General features: G+C 39.3%; 1 protein-coding gene and 1 long non-coding RNA gene across 4 annotated transcripts; one reads left to right on the top strand and one right to left on the bottom strand.

The window, feature by feature from the left end:
• The first annotated feature begins 236 nt into the window (after positions 1–236).
• Positions 237–10,272, top strand: drm (odd-skipped family member drumstick). Of its 3 annotated transcripts, none has more exons than XM_017068806.4 (3): positions 237–393; positions 6,532–7,273; positions 9,080–10,272. In XM_017068806.4, exons 2-3 carry the CDS (start codon positions 7,053–7,055, stop codon positions 9,123–9,125), a joined length of 267 nt encoding a protein of 88 aa, XP_016924295.1. In that variant the 5' UTR covers positions 237–393; positions 6,532–7,052; the 3' UTR covers positions 9,126–10,272. The 3 variants fall into 3 exon arrangements, with proteins under 3 accessions (XP_016924295.1, XP_016924288.1, XP_016924302.1); XM_017068799.4 differs by lacking the exon at positions 237–393 and adding an exon at positions 761–989; XM_017068813.4 differs by lacking the exon at positions 237–393 and adding an exon at positions 765–989 and having other exon boundaries at positions 8,543–10,272.
• A 12,740-nt stretch (positions 10,273–23,012) lies between these two features.
• LOC139352451 (uncharacterized) lies at positions 23,013–23,605 on the bottom strand. The gene is made up of 2 exons (XR_011603649.1): positions 23,362–23,605; positions 23,013–23,300 (listed from the first exon to the last, which is right to left on the bottom strand). It is a non-coding gene; the product is annotated as an uncharacterized lncRNA (long non-coding RNA).
• Between the last annotated feature and the right edge of the window lie 1,487 nt (positions 23,606–25,092).

Raw genomic sequence — 25,092 nt, 5'->3', positions numbered from 1 at the left:
CTCTCTCTCTCGCTCGCTCGCCCACTCTGCTCTCCCGTTCAGTTTATCAGCTCGCTCTTTAGCTCATTTTCCTCTGACCAATCAGCTGAAACACTCAAAACTCGTTCGCACTCGGCCAAAGGCAGTGCGCCAGAAAGAGATGGCCAACCGAGAGAGGGCTGTTAAAAAAGAGGGTAACGAAAAAAAAGGAAAAACACAAAAAGTTCAACCCATCAAGCTGAAGTTTTCGATCGTAACTTTGCAGTTGACTCTCGCGCACAGAAGCGTTCGGAAGTGAAATATATTTTATTAATAATATTACCCAACACAGTGCTACCAAACAGAAATCGCATATTATTTGTGCTTTGCCTTGCCAAATAGCAAAGGGAATTTCATTTCGGGCTTTTGCAATAGGTAAGTGGTGACGCCATTTTGTGGCTTTTTCGTTTGGCTTCCGTTAGAAGCGACGCCATTTTGTGGCTTCTGTTTGCCAGCTACTGTACTTACGCATAAGAACTTAGGGCGAGCAAAAGAGACGGCTAGCGAGCGCTGCGCATGAGCAGTAGCTTCGGCTACTGGTCTTCGTTTTGCTTCGTTTCTCTTCGGATGACTCACACACTTACACACACACTCACACACACACAGTGCCACCGAATTGAGTAAGAGACAGGGACAGAGCGATGATCTCGCTTCCTCAACTTGCCAGCAGCGACGCCGGCAGCGACGCCGACAGAGGACGGCAGCAGAGGCGACTACTATTTCTTTCAGTTATTAGTAGCATTCATTCATTCAACTTTGTGCCGCTCGAGCGTGCGTATATAGAGTTCCCTCTCATCAGTATCAGTAACAATATCAGTATCAGTTCCTTCGCGAGTACCTTCAAAAGAGATACAAATCGATCTATCTTACCAACGGACATTCGAAAATCGCTCGGGAAAACAGCTAAGGAAATCGGTTTAACGCCACATTTCAAAGCCCGAAGAACGCGTAACTCCGGTGCATCCCATTGGGTAAGTCTTTCTTCCGCCTCTCTCTTCAATGGCGTTCTTCGTGTTCTTCTGCTCGTCGTTCTTCCCCCTTCCACACTTGTTTCGCTACCAGTTTTACGCCGCTTTCATTGGACAACTGAAAACTGAGCAAAGAAGAAGAAGTAAAAACCCCACACGTAACACGGGTGCGTGTATCGCCCTCTCTTTCTGCCCGGGCCTCTCTGTTTGGGACATAGTGCGCCAGAGGGAGAGAGGGCGATGCGTCTAACATGGCGTGCGTGTGGCCAACGGAGCTTTTTCGGCCTCTGTGTGCGTGAGAAAGTGTCGCCATTTGCCAAAATGGCGGACACCAAGTTTGAACATTTCCCTATTGGATTGTAAAAAGTTTTTACCCGAAAGTCATGACACAAATTCCCAAATCAGGTGATTTATATTAATAGTAAATCTTCCAAATAAGATTCCATTGGATTGTAAAATCATGTACACAAATCTTGACATCAATTTTCAAAATGGGTTAATACTTTAACAGCTTTAATAGTTTAATATTCAAAAAAACAAACACTTTCCTATTCCATATTTAACCATACCATACTACTCACGGTAAACTTTAAGGAAAAAGGCATTTTTCGAATTTAAATTTAAACATGAGTTTTGAACCCCTAACTATTTAAATTTTCTCTGAAAAGGCTTTAAAGTTCAATAAAATATACAAGAAACAAAATATAAGAAGATTTCTATCGATTATTTTACTAAAGAGAATTCTTTCCATTTCTGATAATATATATACTTGATAAAATCCATTTTTTACCAACTTAAGCTTAGATTCCACTGATTTTTTCATGATATAATGAAGATACTGAAAGATCCTCTAGAAACTCATAAAGCCGTCGGCATTTGTAGAAATCGAACGAATGGAAGCTCACAAAGTTGATGAGTCAGCATGAAGAAACTTCTTTAAGATTGGACAAAAGTTTGTCGAAGGTTGATCGCAAGACGCACAAAACCCAGCGAATCATCGCCAAGAATGTCCGACAGATCATCATCAGCCGTTTTGGCACAAGTTTTTAAGCTATGAGTCATGAAGTTGTGCTTCTTTGATTCGATTATGAAATACCAGTGAGTACGGCTCAAACTACTAACAGATGTTAAAAAAGTTTTGTGACAGCCTGGTATTTTGAAATACAAAAGGGTTTATCAAGAGGCCAACACTTTTGCTAAAACTTTCATGACTCATGTAGAAAAAGGAACTATTCGTGGGTATTTTTGATCTGTTTCTATTTCTCATTACTAAGTAGTAGGTGTTTTTTTTCTGAAAAACTCCTGACACTAAGAAATAATATATAAAATATATGTTCAAGTTAGTAAACTGTATAACATTAACAGTGACTTTTTAAAGAATTTGTTCCTGAAGAAAACTTTAGAATCGTTGTGTTTTCCAACTTAGGAACTGTTAGCAAATAGATTTAAATAATTTATGTACTTCTTGGTTCTGGTTTCTTGCTGTTTGCATTGAAGAATTCTGGTATTTTTACCGCTTTCTCGCGACCATTTCTTTTCCGTCTGTCTGATCTTTGACCTCGTCTGGACCTCCCGCTGCGCTTCATCAATTAGAGTCTAATTAGTTAAGCGAGTACGGTAAATGGGCTCAGCTGGCAGCTAATCTGCGCCGACTTTTGAGCAACTGTCATATCTTTACGGCTGAAGGTGAGAAGCGGCCAAAATCGACTTTCTTTCGCCCCGAAATTCCCATCCGATTTGCGATGGATCTAAAGGAGATCCCTCATACCTTTCCGTCATTGTATCTTTGTATCTTGTGGTGTGTTTGTGTTTGGGGTTACCATCCTTTGTTAACGTTGAAGTGGCACTGCCACATATGTTAATTGTTTCCACCGACTTATTGGTTCTGTTGTCAGGACAGGACCTCGTGTGTGTGTGGGTGTTTTTCTGGGGAATTCTGCGCCATTAGCACAATTAGATTCGTATCAAATGGACTTCGGTGCCTTTGTCTTGCCAGCCTTATGTCCTTTTATTGTCATTTATTCTCGCTTCGGTTTTTTTCTTTTTTTTTCACTTTTCGGTTGTAATTTTTAATGGCACCTTGCCAACTCACTGTCCGCCTCCTAAAAAAAAAAATAAAGGGATGGTCAGAGATGAGAGGTGAAAGAAGTGTGGTAATCGCTTTTGACCATATCCCACGTCCTTCGACGTGTGTGTCACTGCTTTGAGCCCTTTTTTGGACCCAGTTTTTGAGCCTGTTATCGCCCATACCGCTACACGTTTATCTCGGGGTGTTAAACTGTAACTCTCGAGGCTCGTATTCGTGGAAGTGACCGACGCACTTACTCTGCACTTCTTATGTTGGCATCGCCAGAGATCTCTTTCCATATATAATCTCACCCTCTGTTTGCAGTTTGCCATTTTATTTCTCTTTGCCATCGGTGCAAATCTAATTTCACGCAGCATTAACGCCTTTCGCATGCCCTTCACACGGAAACCCAAAGTCCAGAGTCAGGATCACGCTGTGCGAAAGATCTCTTCAGATCTCCATATCTCAACCTGGCCGTCCAAAAAGTGTGTGTGTACAACACTAATTATTTTCAGTGCGGATTAATGGGATTATCTTTGCGTTGGACAACAGTTTATTATACAATATTTGGGCAGTTTTCCCTCCGTTTCTGTGGGTGTTCGTTTTCCGCTTAAGCGGATTGCTATTCGCAGTTGCCAAATACTAACAGTTGGAGATCGTTTGGAATCCCGGATCAAACAAGCTGCCAAGGAACGCCCGCTTGGTTTTTGGCATGATTTTGATGATTGTTTTGCTTGGATTTTCAACGGATTAGAATGATCTGCTTAGTTGATCGTGAGATTCGGTCTTTTAAACGTATCGAAATGTATGTAACACTGAGTTAGGGTAATGAGACTGACTTTGACCGGTTATCCCTGGTAAATTTTAGTATTATTCTGTTGCTAAGTCATCTGTATATATTGGATTATTTCTTAATGACATTTTACAATAAATACTTTACAAGAACCCAAACTTATCACGCAATAGGATAGTCCTTCTGCCATTGGAAACCTTTATTATTTAAATTCCCCAACTCACTTAACCTTCCAAATTGATGGGCTCACTCAATTGTCAGCTCGAATTTCACCGCTCTCAAGGGTTTTCCCTCCGTCATCCCAACTCTGCAGACAATTCCATCGTCGTTCGAGGGATCCAGCAAATGGCCAAATAGAGTGCTTAACCCCGGAGAGGAACCCGTGGCTAATGCTGCTCCACTTAGGCCCACGCTCCCAGAGACAAAGTAAATGCAAATAAAAATCCACGTACAAATCCAAATCCGAGTCCAAATCCAAAGCAAGGCATAGCCAAATGCGAGACCGATCGGTGCGGAGAAACCCGGACCCAAAAGAATCCATATCGAATGGATGGCCTTATGCAGGCGCCCTGTGTCGCATGATTAACGGCGTTAAAATGCCAATGTGACGCCACATTGTGTACACAAATTAACATTGGAGGAGTCCCTCTTTTGGCCAGGCTTTTGAGCCGATCTGAGCCGAGCCTCAGTCTCCAGCCAGACATGACCAATGCGATCAGCGACCCAAACCTCTGCAGCTCACCCACTGGGGAAAAAAAGGGTATCAAAATTAGGAGTTAGGAGATAAGAGTAAAGGGTTTAATAACATTAGATCGAATTTTAATATAAAGAGGTTATAGTTTGCAGTAATTCAGAAGATGACTAAGATGTAATGTTCTTTACAAAAGTAAAACAAAACCGATAATCTTTTCAATACTAGAAGTTAGCATACGTTTATCGGTAATACTTGTAATTTAAAACCATTGATTGCTTTAACTTATAAATGTGCATTATAATTTTTAACCAAAACTTGAATTGAAATCAAGAACCATTTTCTCCGAGTGCAGGACTCAAGCCAGACTCAGTGTTATAATTTGAATATGTTTAGTGGGCATTAATGTTATAATGACAATAACTACGTACCGTCTGCGGCCGGTGCAGCACCCGCTGTGACGTTTGCCTTTTGTTGTCAACGTTAGCTCCCCGATCGCCGATCCCCAAACCCTAACCGTTTCCATTTCCATTCCCATTCCGCATCTGAATCCAAATCCCAGTCCCAAGTCCCAATCCCAATCCCATTCCCATTCCCAAAAGTGTTCCAGCTGCGAGCTGAAAGCACCATAACATATAAATAAATATCGAAATCGGGTCTTGCCGAGACGCTTGTCGCTACCAGTCAGCGCTGGCTTTTGTTTCGCGCAGAAAAATTCCCGTATACCCCGAGCGAAACAAAAAGGCCACTAAATCTGGGAAATATATATCCCGAAACGAAAAGGCCAGGAGAAAAAAATCCAGAAATCCAGCGGCGCCGAAATGACAAAAATAAAATTACATAAAAAATAACAGTTGTTAACTACCGCGCGGGTGAGAAGGGTAAAACGCATCGATGGGCATAAATTTGTATCGGCTACGCAAGGCGCCAATTAAAAATAAACTTGTTACAGCGCCACCTTAATGAAGTGGCCAAAAACAGGGAGATTTTGGCAACTGTACTTGGTCATAACGCGGCGGGGGAGTTTTCAAAAGGAATTGGCTCGTCTGCGAGATGACTCAGTTAATTTAGAAATGCAAAACCGACCATGGGAACTTGGGTATTTATGGAAATACCTTTATTAAATTTGGTATGGGGGTCACTCTGTTATAAAAACTTCTTCCAAAAAGGTTTTTATTGATGCTCCAGCTTTTTAGCTTATTGGTTTCCAAGATATTTGTGTCATTTTATAGTGATCATTTGGTAGTTTCTTGGTGAAATTTAAAGAAAGCTATTGCTAATAGCTATAATGTTCAAAATCAAGTAATTGAATAGTTGTGTTTGCGGAAGTTAGGTACAGACCTCTTCTGTCAATGAACTTCGCTATAGGTTTGAAAGAAAATGTATATATTTAGATGTATATATCCAGAGACAACGGTGAACAATCCTTGGTGTCGCTGGAGACAAATTATTATAAAGCCCGCTGAAGGTTAGCAACTGTGAAAAACAGTTGTCTGGACGTCTTGGTGATTTGTAAATGTCAACACCGCGTCCGAGGTGCGGATTTGGTTGCCTTTAATGAGTCATTGCCGATTTCATGTTGCGTGATCTTGACATATTGTGGTTGCCGCACATATGCATACTGTTGTGGTCAAAATAATGACACCTGGGCTTAACCATAAATTAGTTAAACGGTTGATCTACAGAAGCTAAAACCAGTGTATCTCGCTAAAGTGTTACTAAAGCAATTCTTCTTAAGCAATTCCTAACTTTCTGGATTTATTATATTTTTTTTTTAATTAGAACTTCAAATTTATATATTTTAATCTCTGAAATGTAATGCGCAGTTTATCGAAATCTTAAATTTTACTTGCTATTCATTTGACCGCAGCTGTTTGGATATAAGTTGGGGACATTTATATATATATATATTCTGCTTGAAATTTATTGACCCATAAAAGTTGTCGCAGGCGTTGCTAACTTTATTTAAACTTTGCGTCTCCCTCTGTTTTAGGTGTTTGCCTTAAAGTGCGCCATAAACTAAAAGCCAAACCTAAAAGTCGGCGGAGAGGAAAAAAATAAATAACGCCCACCGAAACGCAACACCACCTACTGGTCACCCGTGAAAAACCGTGAAAAAAAAGGGGTGGAGAGGTGAAATCACAGAGCAGCGATATACGGGCCAAAAAGATAAAGCCGGCAGGAGGAAGAGGAAGCGACGTTGCCGCTTTTCACCGACCAATCAGCCAAAAAGGCAGCAATTAAACGCGGTGTTATCTGGGTAGATAGCGATTAGAGGTGTCGAGAAAATAAACCCCATTGAGTGGAAAATCCCCCTTCTGAAGAGCCAAACTGAGCGCCATAGAGAGAGGGCTGAAAAGCGGGAGTGAACCCTATAGAAATCCCCATTTGCCGAGAGCGGGAGTACACAGTTTTGAGAGCCCCGAGCGATATTCAACCGCCGCACTTGGAGCACCCCACTTAAGCACTCAAACACTCAACCGCCGAGCAGAAGTACACATATCGCCTGTCAAAATGTTTGCTGTAATGCGAATCGACAACGATGACTGCCGGTCCGATTTCCGCCGCAAGATGCGTCCGAAGTGCGAGTTCATTTGCAAGTACTGCCAGCGGCGATTCACCAAGCCGTACAACCTGATGATCCACGAGCGCACCCACAAGTCCCCCGAGATCACCTATTCGTGCGAGGTGTGCGGCAAGTACTTTAAGCAGCGGGACAACCTGCGCCAGCACAGGTAAGCCATATCCTCCATCCCGTACTGTTCATAAGTCCCCAAGTCCCATCATCGATATTCCCCATGTCAACCGCACAGAAAACTTTTCCCCTCTTAAAACGGATTTCATATGATTTTTATGCAGATTTATGACATATTTTAATTCCAAAACGATTCTATTAAATACTTTATTCCTTGTTAATTCCTAAATTACTTTTTGAAGTGCACCTAAGTCATCAGATATACCTTTTACAGGCATTATTATATTTGCTGAAGACAAGTAAAAATATATTCTCACTTGAGAATTCTTATAAATATAATAAAACCTCAATTTGCTTACAACTTCTTACATTAACAGTTCTGATGAAAATCATATTAAATCAATATATTTAAACATGGCTCAAATCGTTTAAGACAAATATGAAAAACTTGTGGGTGTAAATATGTAAATATCCAAGAATACAATGCATGGATTGAGCTATAAGAAACTATCAAAATTAGGTTATTCTTTTATGGTGTTGGTTATGGGAAATAAACATATATTTTTTCTAAATTCACCTTAAGAAAAAGTATGGAAACTTACGGTGATAGGGAACATTTTACTTTAAAAATTAAAATTCCATGAAAAATCCCCTTTGTATAGATATTTTAAAGTTGAACTCATTAATGTAGGTATAGAAATAAATATAAATAACTAGGGAAACTTTGAGTCCCCTGGAATAAATGAATTTTAATGTACAATTCAGTAAGTTCTTATAGATAATTATATGTAAAACACAACCAGAACAAAATATTTTTGAATTATTTATTCACGCAATTAACAATGTAAAACTGTAGATACATGGCAAACAGTCTGACATTACACCCTAGTTTAGCTTTCAATAACTTTAACAATTGTATTGATTTCGAGCAATCTTTAATTAAGTAAATATTTGACCAATCAATAATCTATAATATATTGAAAAGCCTTAATAAAATAAAATAATAAATATGAAAGGGAATTTTTGGTATCTATAAGTACCATACGTTTCACAGACTTATATGAAATATTCGAGATAACCATCGAATTTTCCGAATCAAAAGCTCTTTTTGATTGAACAAAAAGCTTAATCACATTATCAGCACACTCTCATATACATACATAAACATCTAACCAACCATAAAAGAGCCGAAATAATTTTTTTGGGCAGTCAGCAACGCTTTGTTAATATTACTATATATTATTGTAATTTTTTTTGCTACATCACGAATTATTCTCTATTTTTCTGTTTCTCTCTCTTCTATTTGTAGATGTAGTCAGTGTGTTTGGCGATAAGCTAAAATACCATATAAAGATATATATAAATATATATAAAAACCACACACAGAGCAATATATAAAGTAAAACCGATATCTAAGCACCGCAGCACCAACAACAGCACGCAATATCACAGCTATATCTTACACACACATAATGAATGAATGAATGGGATCTGATGAGGCAACTGCAACACACCCCGCCTACTTCTTCATGCACCACTCTTTAAATATATATATATGTATACATACCTGCAACAGCAGCAACTGCAATATTGCTTAAGCTACTAGATGCAATCTACAGCCACGACAAGCAATTATAGTGAATGGAATGCTAAGTTCAGGTGTTGGTTTTCAATTTATTCGGTTATCTGTTCTATACAATGCACTTGCCACGCCCCCATCAACAGCAGACAAAAACAAAGTATACAAATGTTGCGCAGGCGCAGCACAACAGCAACAGTTGCAGCAGTTGCAACAGTTCCAGCGAACATTGCAACAGCAGCCGCATATTATCAATAATATTTCCAGAAATCTACACATGGACACTTGTGGGCGTGGCTGCTTCGGAAAGTGATAGAGGAGCACCAACATAGCAACCAGCAACCAGCAACCAGCAACTTGCAACATCTAATAGTTGAGAGCTTGCAACATCCTAAAATGCAGTAGATAATAAAATGCAGCTCTTGAAGGTACAAAAACTGAAGAAAACAACAGCAATAGCTGCAATAACATATAACATATATAACATCTTGAAAACTTATACTTGCAACTGTTACATTAAATTCTGAGAAACGTCTAGCCAACAGCAACATGCAACATCTAGGAGACGTAAAAACAAAACCATCACATAACCCATCCACACCCAACAAGAGAAAAATCATCGGAAGTCCCAGCAGAATTCACTAAAAAACCTAACAGCAACACATGCAACACAACAGCAACATGTTGCTGCTGACATCCTCAAGTGTGTTGCCCGTGTTGCCAGCGAAAGTGCAATTAAGCCAAAGCTTTTTGTGCTTTTCAAAATGCAGACAACAACAGCCACACACAGAGCAACACAACAGCAGCATGCAACGTGCAACAACCTACAACAGCAACATGCGACAACAATCAGCTGCAATTATCTTGCCTTAAAAATATTAAAGATTTACACACATACAACCACTCTCGCTATATTTTATGAATAATACAAATTAATTACAATTTAATAATATTATTAAAAATGCAAGAAATCAAAAAACAAACACCCAACCACATACATCATAAGAATTTGTATTTTAAAATCGAAAGAAAAACACGTTGAAAATGTATTACATAAAATTAATAATAATTAATAATAATAATAAAAACAATTATTAAATAAATATTTACGATATGCGATTGTTTTGTTTAAGTTTAAATTTTAAATAAATAGAAAGAAAAGCGAAAAATTATGCGTAAAATCAACGAAAAATAATGAAAAAAATGTTTTTTGTTTTTGTTTCCTTCTTTTAAGTGCCCGGCAATAAGATTGTAAATGTTTTTCCGCTATTTATAATAAAAAATGATTTAATTAATAATGCCATCCTCCCTCTGGACATTTACTGTTTTATTTTCCTCGAATAAAGCAGCTAAAACGATAACAGCAATTTATAAATATACCTAATTTAAACGGCGAAACAATAAGTAATTAAATAAACATATTTATACAATTAAAAGAAATCAAAAAAACCCAACAATAAATGCGTTTTTCTTTGGGGGACAGGAAGGTCTTGCACAAGAGAATTACAAATTGCTTTAAGGTGCATTTTAATTAGCCAAGTGATGTCTATATCAATAAAATTTAAGTAAAAATTCAGTTTTCCCTTCACAAAGCCTGAATAACTGAGTAAATGTTTCTCCAAAGCTTTTGAATCGCATGTTCATTATGCAGTTAGGGGCTTAAGTGATTGTGTTAACTAAGTGTAATTTCTAATTACACAAAACATCAGTTACTTGACAGTTTAAAGCGTAATTCTATGGAAGAGATATTTCTATGTATTTCACCTTTACTTATGAGTTATTAAACTCAGAACTTGTTTGCTTGCTATTAAGGCAGTTAGGAACATGAAAACGTATAGTGATTTAATGAGGCAATTGAATTGACCTTATAGTTAAGCAGTGAATAGTTAAAAGGAGAATGTATTTAATATTTAAAAATATTTGATTTGTTTTGATAGAAGGAAACGGTTAGGAAATCAGTTTAAAGGCTTAACATGTTCATCTGCAAGATGATTATATTTGTTAATGCTTAAAAATAAATATGGAAATCAATTTACTTTTCAACACTAGGAATAAAAAACTTTTTGAAAAAACCCCAAATTTTCCAACTGATCGAACTCTTATCTGCAGCACGTGGGTGTACGCACTGTGTGCTCAGGCAACTTCTCACCTCCGATGTGTGGCCCGTATCTCCCCTTTGCGAGAACCCACTGTACCTGTGAGGGATACGATAATCAATTCATCGCAACGTTTGCCTAGCATTTAGGTTAACTATTTACCGACAATTAAGCAAACTATTAAGACCAACTGCTCCTTTGTCGGCTCGCACAATTGGTAAATACGTAAATACCGTCGGGTAAAAGAGAGGGGCATATATAATTTCACATGCGATCATAAATCATTTCCCAAGTTCGAAATTCGAAATTTTCAGGTCCCTTCGGCCCGCTGCGTTCGTGTTAATTAAATATTGACTATGTTTTGATAAGCCATAACATTTGCCCCGCGGAGGGAGTCCTCACTCCGATTTCAGGTTCGATTTTCCACAAATTTAAATGTTAGCACTACGCGGCAGGATCCCAGAAAAGGGAGAAAAAGATACCAAACCCACGGCGAGTTGCACATAATGAAAGCGTTTCCAAATGCGAAACGAATGCTGGAACAGCTACTGTGGTGAGTGTGGGCCAGGACATATAGACATATAGATATTGGGCCTGTGGCCGAAATGTGGCCTGTGGTTATCGCGGCAGGTACAAAAGTGGTCAGAATAATAGGGAGGGCCACCGGGCGATCGAAAAATGTAGCTGAAGTGCTGACTTGAACGTTGTCCTGGTGTTGTTAAAAAGTAGGGAAGGGGGCTGTTGGTTGGAACACTTGTTTTCTTCCCACTTTGATATATAATGTAATATAAAAAATCAATAAAACTCTCCCTTAAACTTTTTACATACTTTGGTTGCTTTTAGTGACAATTTAGGTAAGTCCATAACTTGATTTTTTTTTAGTACTTTGACCAAAGTAAAACTATTACTAAAAAACTGTTTTAATGCCTTCTTCCCTTACAAGCGCCCTTGTTCTTAGCTTTAATTCATAAATTCTACCCTCAAAATTTGGTCACCGAAAAAATGATGTCTTCTGATAACATTGTGTCGAAAAAAAGGAGTTTTCCGATTTACAGGTCGTCCCAACCTATAATAGAAGGTTTAAAAATATGTTACGCAAATCTTTAAAATAAAACTCAACTAATAAATATATTATTAAATTGCCATAATTTTGATTAAGTTACCAAATTTAACTTATACCATTTCTACATTTTTTGAACAAGTAATAAAATAGGTGGCTCTTATTGTTGTTAGTTGTTACTTTATTTAGCTACTAAAAAGCAATTTAGAAATTCGAAGTTGCCATTTATAATTTTACTATTAAAGGCCTTAATAATAATATATATCAGCTTTGATAATTTTGTTTGCACAACTTACCAAGGTTTAGTGAACTCTACAACTACTTCCGACACATATTCCCAGAATTTCCCAGAGAAGAGGGTAAGCAAGACCGATTTTTCGCAATTGGCATGCACTGGGATTGGTCTCGCATTTCTCGGTGGCACTTCTATTATTTTGACCTCCGCTGTGGAGCGGCATGTGGTCGCCTTCCGAGGCACGTGTGGTTTTCCAGCTAACCGCTGGAGAGGCTGCTGCATCCGCCGCTTCCTGCTGCTGCTTATGGCATTAACCTAAACTGTTTCCACCTTCCCGGCCAAAAGGACGACGGCCACGCAGTTGGACTCCGAAATGGCATCGGAAAGGAGTCAGTATCGGTGGTATCGGAGTCACATTCAGAGTCAAATCCGGGCCAAAAAGGAGGCCCAAACGGAGGCCCGCTGTGTGCGCCGTCACCCGCTGATTTTTTGGCCGCACATTGGTTAAGGTCCGAGACCCAGTCAAAACTGAACTAAGCCAAACCGATCCTTTTCGATACGACACATATCGCAAATGGTCAGGGGCGAGCCACTGCCCACCCACTCGCAGTCAACTGAATAAATTATATAAATGCCTTAGAAAAGCGTCATCGAATCATACCTCCAAAGATTAAGATGCAAATGTATAGGGCATTTTACCATATATTGTTGTAGTCGGCAAATTATGTATTCCAAATATTCCCAATTTTTTTTTCTAGCCCATATTTATTTTATGAACCCTTTTCTTATTCTTATTCAATTTAATAAATAACTATTAATTATAATAATGATCATTTAAGTTTTAAATCATCCCTATCGATTTCGGTCATCTTTTTGGCCAGGCCCAAAACTGATTCAACACCTCGGTAGCGCAATAATCATTTCCGTCTCTCAAAGTGTGACAACTTGGGTTTTTTTTAAGTGCAAATGCAGATTTCTTTTATGGCCTGATTCACCACTCTTCATAACCGTTGAGTGGCCACCAAAAAAATTTAAAAACTTTTTTCTCATCCCACTGACTCATTCAAATTTCTATTCAAGTCTGGCAGATTTATCTCACGCAGTCTCATCTAAGCGAGATATTTGGCAACAGGTTCCAGTTTTTAGCCTCCTCCAACTGATAAAAACTGATCTCGGAGGTGCGACGAGTCGGCAGCAGATACATCTGGGCAACTGGGAAGCAACCTCAGCAGCAGATTCCAACTCATCAGACCTTTCGGCATTCAGATTCAGACTTTGGGACCCGTTAAGAGACGGTGTCTAACTCATTAGATGTCATTTGGTGATAAACACTTGAAATACTCTACATGAGCGTGGTATAACTGCTATTAAACCTGTTTTAAAAGATATATATGATATATTATATGTGATATGTATAATATAAATATAGAAGAGTAAGCTTAATGTTCTTTAACAATTTTAAAGAAATAACTTCAAAATACGTATTTTTAGAATATAAATTATATTCTTTAAAGACAAGGGATGGGTTTAAAATTTGATATTTTCTTTATGGTTCCTAAATTCGAAGGGGATCCCATCTTCGATCTTTAAGGACCACTAATTTGCACGTAATAAGTGACAGTGGGTCTGGCCATATATACGTACACCCGAGAGTCGTAGCCCCCGATCCGATAGCATCAGTGCGACGTATTGGAATGCCTCACCAGGTTGTCATCACGTAGGATCGCATAATTCAGCTTTTTACGGCTAACGGGCGGCCGCTCCTGTGGCGGCTGCTGTATGTGCAATTAAAAGATCCCAACTACCATAAAGTGCAGAGAGCAAGGCACTCTATATAAACAATCTACACCCTCAGAAGTACGCATCTACATATATATAAAAACGTATATATGTATAATAACTGAACGGATTCCAAAAGCGGCACGTACAAACTCGCGGCTATTTGTCTGCTGACTTGTCTGCCTGCTTCTTAACTTATTTTCCTTTATTTATTTATTTTTGTTCCGCATTTTTTCAGTTGCTTTTGGTTTGTCTTGCCCGGCATTGTGATTGTGGCGAAGCCGAAAAGATTTGTGGCCGGCCAAGACTTCAGATCCCGGTCGAGGTTCAGGACCAGGACCAGATCTCCAGCCCCAAACCATGTTCACTACCCAGTCGCAGTTCCAACTTTGGCTGCCTGTCGCTTTTAATCTAGCAAAGCAATCGTTGAATGCCACTAAACTTTTCACCACAACTTATATCAATTGTCGTCCAATGTACGACGTCAGCGCGCCCCTGATATATTGGATCTAAAAGTGATCGTAATCGCAATGCGGAGCACACACGCCCAAAAGACGCAGTCCCAGACCCAGTGTCTCAGTGGAGTTAAAGCTGAGATTGGACTTGGATTTGGCTTGGTTTCTTTTGGCCAAGTCCAAGGCACCCAGGCACCGAGGCACCAATTTGTCTGCACAAATTTGAGGCCAATTGCGAGGGGGACGGCAGGAGGGGAGATTCGCACCCAATGAATAGAACTAAGTATTTGGTGCGACTTGAAATGTTAATATATATACGTATATAAATATTTTATAAATTTTTTAGGTGATATTCAGCCCTTGGAAATGTCACCTATCTCACCAAAATAGTTAAATGAATGTAGCAAGTATTTAAAAAAGTCCTTGTAACAATTTTAAAGGTTTCAACTAATTTTAAATGTTAGCTTATATTTTAAAGTCTTTGTAATGACACATACTTAGTTGTATTCAATATTTTTCTGGGTGCACAACTTCTGTTTTTTCTAGACCCCCTCGCACACCATTGTAGTCCTGAAAATAAGTTAAAAACCCACTGCCTGGTCTCCGGTGTCTCCAGGTTTCCTGGTCTCCTGGCCTTTTGGTCTCTTGGCTACCTCCTCGGTTAGCATTAATTTATGAAGTGATGATGACAAGTGGGATAACGGGGTCATTTCGCGCTTAATGTCGCCAACACGTAAAATGATTTGCATCGAAAGTTAAAACCTAAAACCCAATGCCGCGTAACTTTAGAGTCTGTGGCAAGGCTGCCAGATTGCGATTGCAGCTTCAACTTGGCGACTGGGAAAGACTTGGATCGGCTCCAACTTCATTCCCATCTGAAGGCAAAACTTATCGCCGCCACCCGATCATAACAACACATTTTAAAGGGCTTAAAGGCGGGACTGAGAAATCTGAGGGACTGCAGCCGGTTGCAGCTGAAGCTGACATAAGCAGACCGCAAACGTGACAGCTCACTTCAGTTCGGTTGACAATCTAAGGGAGATCCCAAGATCCCAGAACTGAGAGGGCCCCAAAGAACCGAGTCTCCGGCAATTGTGCTTCAATATTGCTCCTAATTTGGCACTTAAATTCAATGAGATCGGAGCATTCTCCTCTTTTCTTCGGTCGAGGTGAGGGATTCTTCGGCCGGAGAGCCGGAGACCATGCGTTGACATAAATCAACGCGACTTCCAACTTTTATCACGATCTCCTAAATAAGGCGACGCGGCGAGCAAAAATCCGCTTCATACATTACACACACACGGAGTCGCAGTCACTAAGTAAGCTATCATCAGGCTCAGGCTCAGTCTCAGGATCGGAATCGGAATCGGAATCGGGCTTCTCAACTTTATGCGGAGGCCCTGGCGGCACTGAGAAAATGTTGTACTTAAAGTAATTATTTTAAAGTTTTTTTTTGTATTATTGTAGTATTGAATTGGATGTGGATTAAAACGAATTAATAAATATTCCCAAAGGATCATATTTAAATTTATAAAGCTTTGGTTGGTAAGATAGTCGTAATCCTGATGATAAAGCAGAGGTCAAAACAATTTTATTTACTTAAACTGTAAAGAGTATTTTGATAATAACAAATTAGATAGAAACTATTAAATACTATTTAAAGTAAATGCCCAACTCATGTTTGTAGCTTATTTCTTTAGGTGTACACTTTGTCACAGTGGGCCAAGAAATACACCTGGGTGAGCAAAAAAAAGACCTGAGGATGGAATGGGAGGCAGATCTTGCGGATTGCCGCTGACTCGTAAAATGCGTGTGCGAGTCGCGCGCGTTTGCGATCCTCTATTTTAATGACAGTCGTAGAAGAAGCCTGCAGCTGGAAGTTGCAGTTCCTATAGAGAATATTATGAGTATGAAAATGGGTATTAAAACTATGGAGTTTCATTGAATGAATCAATATGATCAGGTTAGTTCGCATCAAATATATCTATGCCTATATTGAATAGGAAAGTAAATAAGCAATTAGCTTTTAGCTTTAGCTGCTTGTTTTCATTACTTAAAGTTATAATGTTATTATTAAGTTGTTAATACTAAATCTAAAGACTATCTATCGAATCTCGGACACGTATTGAACGTTACTAAATGATGCGTGTCCTATTAAATGAGCTGTAAAAATACTGGTTATTGCTATATCTATAACCTCTGACTTTTTTAGAGTATGTATAAGTTCTACTATTTTATGAGCTAACCCCCTCAAGAGGCGAATTGTTCAGTGAGTTTCAGCAAATGCGATTAAAATGTCACTGACAGCGAAAGGGAGAGACTTTTGGCTTGAGACGACGGCAACGTGTGAAGTAAATGTGGCGCAAATGTTGTTGGCCGTCTGTCAAGTGGTAAAGGGGCCTAGAAAAGGTGGCACCAGGAGCCCCTTTTATCCCGCCAACCGCCTCCCGTGTAATTGTAAATGCCTGCGCAAAAGCGGCAGTCTTCAGAAAGGAGAAGCTGAGTCTTCAAGGAGGCTACTTTTATGCATAATGATGACATTCCGCCGCGTATTTGATTAAGAATTTTGACAGGCGACATAGTGTCGCTTTGACGGCCACCCAGGCCAGAAATATCCGATGTCCCATACCGATCCCGAACCTCTCTGAAATCGAGAATAAAAAGGCAACTCGGGATCCCGTCGTTTTAATCAACAGCGCTGATCAATAACAATCAACATGTTTGCTGATAATTTCGCCAGTCTCTTTTGGGGGAATGTTTCCTGCACAGAGAAAAAGTAAAGATTAAATTGGCCATACAAATAAGAATATATTATATCATATACTCTTTTAAATATATATAAAATCTCAATGGTCTTTACAAAGAATTTTTTTTTTTATCAAAATGTTAGACTTCAATAATTCTATCTATCTCCTAAAATTAATAATTTGTTATACTTACCAATAATTGGTAAGATAACATATTATAAGATTGATCCAATATTTATCTTTGTGTAAACACCCCAATTCTGAACCCTCTCTGATTTTTTGGGGACCCTCCTTTGTCAGACAGCGGATTTTTGTAGGTGGCGTTGACTTGACTCATTTTGCGGTGCATTCTTTTTAATGGTTTGATTGATGGCTGGCAGTTTTGTGGCTGTTGCTGCCTTGAATTTGTCAGCAAATTTGTCAGGCCTTAACCCAGAAGAGGGGGATCTCATGTGGATAAGCAGCCGACAAAGTTTAATACATCACGGAACTGGTTTCCGAAGGTTTTTGTTTTATGGTCAACTGAATCATTAGTCAAAGGCATTTCATAAGAATACTGGGGAAAGTGAACCGAAGACGGGTAATTGCTAAAGTAATCGCGATTATGTCCAAAGTTGGATGTGTCATGATGGGCAAGTTTATTGGCTAAGTTTTCGTGAGTCAAAAGGTCTTTTCCGTGTAGTAGAATAATAAAAATGTTTTTAAATAAAAATTAAACCAAATTTATATATTAAATTTAAAGCAATTATTGACGGTTTCAAAGAATTTGCTAAGAACGCTGTGAACCAAATCTCTGACTTGATCCATTACTGTAAACCTCCCCCACTATTTATTTAATGACATGTTAGTCCCCACTCCGCTTCCCTTTCGACCACACATCAAAGTGGCTCAAATTGCGGCTTAAATCGATCCAACTAACTGAAAATGGCCGTATGAACGGCCCACAACTCCGATCACGTCCCATATAGCCATATAGCCAAACTTAGACAAGGCCAAAAATAATTTGCAACAATTTGCAGCGTCCCCAAATCAAACGGAGCCAAAAACGAAAACAAAACCAAAACCAAACCCAGACGCCAAAAAGGCAACGGAAAAAAATGTTGTTTAATAATTTAATTTGCCACAATTTAGCAGCGTTTATCAAAATCAAAAGCCATAGACGGAATCATTCAGTCAGTCGGTCTATTGGCACAAAAGTCCGCATAACCCATGGTTAAACCAGGCCCAAAAACAGAGAACTGAGAAAGTCTAACGCCGACGCTTTGGATGATGCAGCAAGATCTGAAAATGTTACAGAGAGGAATATTACTAAACAAATACAAGTTGCGATTATATTTATCATTTAAATTCTTAAACAGTAGTGTTATTTGTCAATTAGTAATAATTAAAAAAAGTTATCATAATGACCTCCTTTAGGTACTAGTTGCTATAATAACTATTGCCAATTAATGAGAATGTATTTTTAGAATTTTGAACATTGAATATTGATAATTTTGATACTTTTATTAAATTTACAATTTATCAGGTTTATGTACATTTCGGAGGACTAAATCTCCACAAGCTTGTTAAATCAAAACATCATTCTGTTATTAGACATATCTGGTTTAAAATGAATTTTTATATTTAAAAAAAACCGAAATTCTGATCAATTTTATTAATATTTCTTTCCGTGTTAATCTTGGGATTTGGAACTCGGATTACACGCAGATATAAACGGCTACCTAAGTGAACGGCGTGCAGGAACGTGATCAGCCCAATTTTAACGCCCATCGAAAACGAAAGGGAGCTACCATGCCATATAGGTAGGGTTTCCAGATGGAAGATGAAAGGGGCAGGGGATAGGGGGATGGTCGGTGGACCAGAGGTCGCGCCACGGATTTCTACGAAATGTGGTGGGCGCACACACATCGGAGTGGCCACAATCCGTGGATATGGACCGGGCCACATTGTAGTCCGTCATTTGGTCAGCGAGTGCAACTCACCAAAAACCTATTATTAAATTGTCAAAAGGTCGAGAAATATATGTAGCGGGGGAAGAGAGAGTGAGAGACTATGCTCGTCTTCACTTGGATTCGAGATGAGTGCGTGAGGGGTCACTTCGGTTGAGACTTATCTAAAAGAAAACCCTGCATAAGGGCATCCCAGAAAAATGTTTTCAAAACTTGCATAAGAAAATTATTTGCATAATACATTTTTTCGAGCTCCCAGCATTTATTTACTTACAGGTTTGATGGTTCCTTATCTTTATAAAAATTAAATTTTTTTTTAAAAGAGGATTTTGTAATTTAGTTAAAAAATAGGATTCTAATTTAAATTCCCTAAAATGAATTTATTTTTTAAAAATCGTTTGAGAAACCGTTCCTAAGACTTGATATTTTAGGTATGTGGGTTCCCATGTTTTCGTACCATCTCTAGGCCGAACCCTTTGGCCCTGGGTCATTCGATGATTTCGACGTTTTCGGCGCGCGTATCAGAAGCAGATCGGACTAATTGGGGCAACGGTTGGGCGTTGGTGTACTGGGGTTGGGGGTTACGGGTTACGGATCCAAAGGCAACACGAAGGGGGCGGCAACAGGGCACGGCGCATTAAGACAATATGGCTCGGGATCTGAACCTGGCATTGGGTTTGCTTATGAGCTCGGTATCCCCACAGCAAGATGCCCCGAGAGGCTGATCCTGACTGCTGTTGCGGTGCTGCCGTTGCGACCACAACATTTTGTTTATTTTGTGTTTAGGCCCGTGTGAATTTTCAAAGGCTCAGGGCTAAAAAACTGTCGAAAATTCCAAAATGTCTGTCCCAAGTTCCCCTCGTTCCCCGTTCTCCTGAACTTAACCCTCGTTCTCGATTAGCGTGGCTGCTTCTGCTGCTGCCTTAACCCATGAGCAAATGGTGGGCGGATCGCGGCATTTATTACAGCCAATGTTACAATTTGTGGCTTTCAGATTTATGCGTTTATTCAGCAGGCAGCGCCCCTCAAAACCCAAAAAGAACAACTGAGACAACTTATGACTGCCCATGGGTTTTATTTTGGGGCTGGGGACCGTTGGCTATGCTACCGAAACTTCCAGTCGCTGTCTGATTGATTTCTGGGAATTTTGCCTGGGAGATTTCAGTGCCACACAGTGTTCACAACAAAGTTATGATTAAGATTAAATGTGTCTGCGTCTGGATGGGCTTCCTACTTATACGCTCTTGTACACATCCAAAAACCCCGATCCGATCCCATCCTTACTTTGCGCGGTGGCAAGTGCTATATCTTTGGGTCTGCTCTATTATTAATTAGATCAAAGTTATGTTTGATTTGGGGGTAGGGGAGAAACAACTGTGTGAACTTTATTCACAAGGTGAACTTTATTATTTAGACCTGAGGTTTGATTTGTTTTATGTAAATATAAGATCTGCTATGGTAGATTCTAAATGAATATTAATTTTTTTTCGAACCATATTCCCTGTCCAAGCCATTTTCCCTAATTTTGAGTTATAGTCCCGATGAGTTCCAAAGATTAGTTAATATAGTCCGATAGTCCCATTTCATATTGATAAAAAACCGGCAGCTGATGCGATTCATTTAGGCCTATTAGTCATGTAGCCCGATTTTAATTTACATATTTAAGTCGGGAAGCAAACAAATCAATGGCTAATTAAGCAGAACCAGCCCAACTTAAATCAGTAGCCACGCGGGAGGGATTGTTATAGATGGGATAGCATTTGGTTTGGGATTAATAAGCGGGAAAAGACCGCAATTAAAATGCGATCTACCGGCGACGACTCCAGACGAATAACTAAATGAATAAAACCCGGCGCATTAGCATAAAACTAACACATTTTACGATAGCCATTGACACACATTTCACCACCACTCCTGTGGGGGGTCAACTATTGCCAACCTAATCGATTATAAATGCGCCTAGCAATGTGCGATTAAAATAAATTGCAAGCGGCAGCGACTTCGCTTAAGTTTCATAATTAATTCAAACTCAGCGGCGGGGCAACCGCAAGAGTGGTGTAGAGGATAATGATTCACCAACCGGACCCGATGGAGAACCACCGAACCACCGAACCACTGAGCCACTGAACCTCCGATCCATTGAGTACAGTCATACTTCTAGGTCTGATACTTCAGTTAGTATATTTTTAAAAATATACTCCTTTTTTCTAGATAAATTCTTCTGATACTAAAATTTATCCTGATACAATTGCTTAAAAAATTATTCACTCAATTTTGTTTATTCAGTTAAACGGTTTATAGTATAAATAAGCAAACTAGCATTGCACCTCTGTGCATATAATACAATAATTTAAAGGTTTAATAAATAAACGGCTCATAGTACGAGTTAGTCAAGTAGTACTGTATCTTAAGCCGTGTCCAGTTGCCGGATCGCCAGTGGCCTGTCAACTTACGGCCCATATAAAAACGGGCGACGACTGTGGCTCGTTTCATAAACTCTTGTCAAGCTTTCGCTGGATGGTTGTATCGTTGGATGGCTGGATCGCTGGATCCCTCTACGCAGTCGTAAAATCGCAGCCAACACCTAGACTGCCGACTGCTTATGAGTGTATTTTGCTGGCGAGGTGTCAGGAAACAACTTGTCGGAATGCATCTAACAAGGAATTCGATTTTGCCGGCCGTTCAGTTGGGTTTCAGCTGGGTTTTGGCTGGGTTCCCTCGATTCCTCGACTGTGTTGTGTCCCATCGCCCAGGCTAATGGCACGTTGCATGTTTTACCACGCTTGATGACATGAATGGGCGCGGGCTCCAGACGAAACGAAAGAGACAGGACTACGCCCAAGGAAAGAGACGGGTGTTGGGCTCACTTCCCTGTCCAGTTTTAGTCGATTGGTCCGATCGAGCTTGACCGGGTTCCTTGGCTGGCTTTATTTTCTCCCTGTTCCTTTTTTCCCCTCACAGGCGATATTATCGATGAAGATCGCGCGGGTTTTGTGCCATTAAAAAGACATTTTAGTCACCTTTAGTCACCAATGGAAACCAAAACTTTATAAATTACAAAATGGTAACAGGAAAATTTTTTTAATATTAAAAAAAAAAGGAAAAAATTCTTTATTGAAGTATAAATATGGCTCAATCTTTTTGAGGCCAAAGGCAAATCCATTAGTTACTGTAGGTCATTATAAATTCTCCTATGCTTCATATCAAATGGAATGCAGAATACCGAGGGAGGGAGATAGTGCGTATAATGTATTGTTGATAGCATCCCCAAAATGATTGGATCAATGTGGCACGAAACATTCAAGCCAAAAGTGAAGGAGGAGTTTTCTTGCAGACGGTCAAACATTTTTGGAATTTTTGTTAATTTGTAGGACGACATTTTGCTGCCCCTGTTGGAAGGATGTGGAATTTTAAAATACCCTTCGTTTGTGTGGTATAAAGATTTTTCACGAAATGTTTAGGCAAGAAAAATTATATGGTCAATATTATTATTACCTATTAAACTAAAAGAAGTTAGAAATTTTACCTATTTTGTACCAATTAATTTCTTTGATTTATAGACAATTGAAATTGCCTTATATAAATCTAACCAGTATCAAACGACCCTCCCCGCTTTCAATATTCATTCATCCATTCACTTTGTATCACAATTTGAACTTTTTTTGTTTACTCGATGATGTTGGCGATCGAGGAGCTTGTCACCACTTTCCTAAAGCAATTTGTACGCGTTTTTAACTCTGGGGGCTTCGAAAACTTGTGTATCGGCCAGCGAAGAATTCTCGTAGGTGTTTATAATGTACACTCACTTCGACCGATCGATACGTTGTGTTTTTTTTTTTGGGTTTTCGCATTTTTTTCTCCGAGTTGAAAACCGAACGATTTTTAAGTTGTTGCTGTTGGTGTATTTTCGCAGTTTACTTTTTGGACATTAAAACATCCGTTTACATACTATTCCCATTAGCACGACTCTGTCGTCTTGTTGTCGCTGGAGATCCGATCCCGAACCGCAGCGATCCACTTCCCTTCGAGCTCGGAATATTGGAGGATTTGGCGATGCTGTCGTCGTCTTGTCTTGGACACGCGACAATCTTAACTTTTTTCTTTCGGTTTTTGGTTCCGCTGCCCGATTTCTTGTAGCCTCGTTTTCTTGTCATTGTTGTTCTTTGGCTGGTGGAAACAAAAGCAAAATTAAATTGTTATGAACACAAGTTTTCGATATAAGGCATACTTAACACATATTTATGGCGCGTGCAGCGGTAGCGGAGATTCTTGAGATACTTTTTTTCCGATCCCAATACCCCTGTCCTTACTTTGGGTATATAGGCTTATAAATTAGTCGGTTTTACGGCTGATCTGAGTCAGCGGACTTGGAATGTGGAACGGGTGAAATCGAGTCGGGTGGTGGGGCTATTGGGCACAATAAAATTAAAAGTTTTGTCTTTGTTTCAGTTTCGGTTTCAAGCATTTACGATTGATTTGGATGACCGGAATAGTCTTATAAATATTTGAGTATATTAGGGTGGCTCGATGGAGAGGATTAAAAAATTAGAAAATATTCTTCAAAAACATTTTGATCTTAGTCAGAACCAAGGAATGGAATACCTATTTTCTTTCGGTAACGTAATTAAATTAGATATAAAATCCTGATGAGCCACCCTAATGAATTTTGGTATGCAAGTCAGATATACCATTTATGTGACCTCCCTCCCCAACAGCCTGCTTTGGACTTCTGGTCGACCAGACTTAATTAAATATCAGTGACATTTATCGGGTCTCGTGTAGCTTTGGCACGCCACTTTAACGATAAGTAACAGGGGGAAATAAAAGGGGACGAGAGCCCCAAAGCACCAAACCCGCCCTGTCATGTATAAATCACCTGAAAAAGAGCTTGCGCCAAAACCCAAACCACCTCAACCTCTCAAGATCTCCCCAAAATGGATCCTCGAGGGTCAAGAGGGGTAAGTGGGGGATGTGGGAGGCAGAGGTGTAGGTTAAGAGGGGCTAAAAGGGGTGAATGGAAGGCCGCAGCTCCAGAGCAGCCAATAAAAAGAGCGACGACTGTGCAGGAATGTTTAATGATGTATAAAGCATGTTAGAGTTTATCTTTATTGTGGCGTTCTTTTTGCCAAAAAAAAAGAAAATTGAAAGAAGAATGACAGAGGGCCAACTTAATCTGGTCAAGTCGAATATTAAATGATCTAAAGTTACTATTATATAATAAAAATATTTATATTTCCAGGATAGTACAGTTTAATTTTTGACAATCCATTTCCTAAAATAAATTATCTACAATGTCGCCAAGTAAAAATATATGTTTAATATTATTGAAAGGGAAGTATGAAAGTCATTCATTAAGTATACTTTTTTAGGAGACAATTTTTTTTAAGCTTAGTGTATCTTCCCAAGTTTGCTTCAAGCTTCATTTGGAAAGGGTATTCCGCCTAAATAAAAGCTGTCACAAGTATTTCGGATATTTGTCTCCAAATTTATGGCGCTCGATGCTATCAAATATATAAAAGTTAATGCTGAGTCTCAGAAGAATCAACCTGAGCAATGCCCGAAATGTGTCGATCCCATATACCCCTATCTCAGATCCCTACCCCAAACCGGCTCCCCTTAAACTACTCAAAGCTACCCTACGTACTACGTACTACGTATATCTAATTTGTAGGGTCCTTTTTCTAGCTAGCATTTAAATTATTTTGCTCTTTCGACAACTAATTAAATGACCATTATCGATCAGATATGCGATTTGCTAAGTGTGCCAAGTGTTCGATGACGAGTCTCGATAACTGATAAGTGCTATCGCTGTGTGTTCGTGGGCGGACAAGATCTAAGAAAATCTTAATTTCTCAGTACCTATGGCCCCCATAAACTTTTTATCGAACAGCAAGCGCACAAGCTTTATATGACACAGATGAATATGAAAAAACTACTGGAATTGTATTACGATTCCTTC

The sequence above is a fragment of the Drosophila suzukii genome, chromosome 2L (genome assembly GCF_043229965.1).
Source record: "Drosophila suzukii chromosome 2L, CBGP_Dsuzu_IsoJpt1.0, whole genome shotgun sequence".
NCBI classification, from domain to species: Eukaryota; Metazoa; Arthropoda; class Insecta; order Diptera; family Drosophilidae; genus Drosophila; species Drosophila suzukii.
Note: the sequence above shows the minus strand (reverse complement) of the source record. Positions and strands in the feature narration are given on the sequence as shown.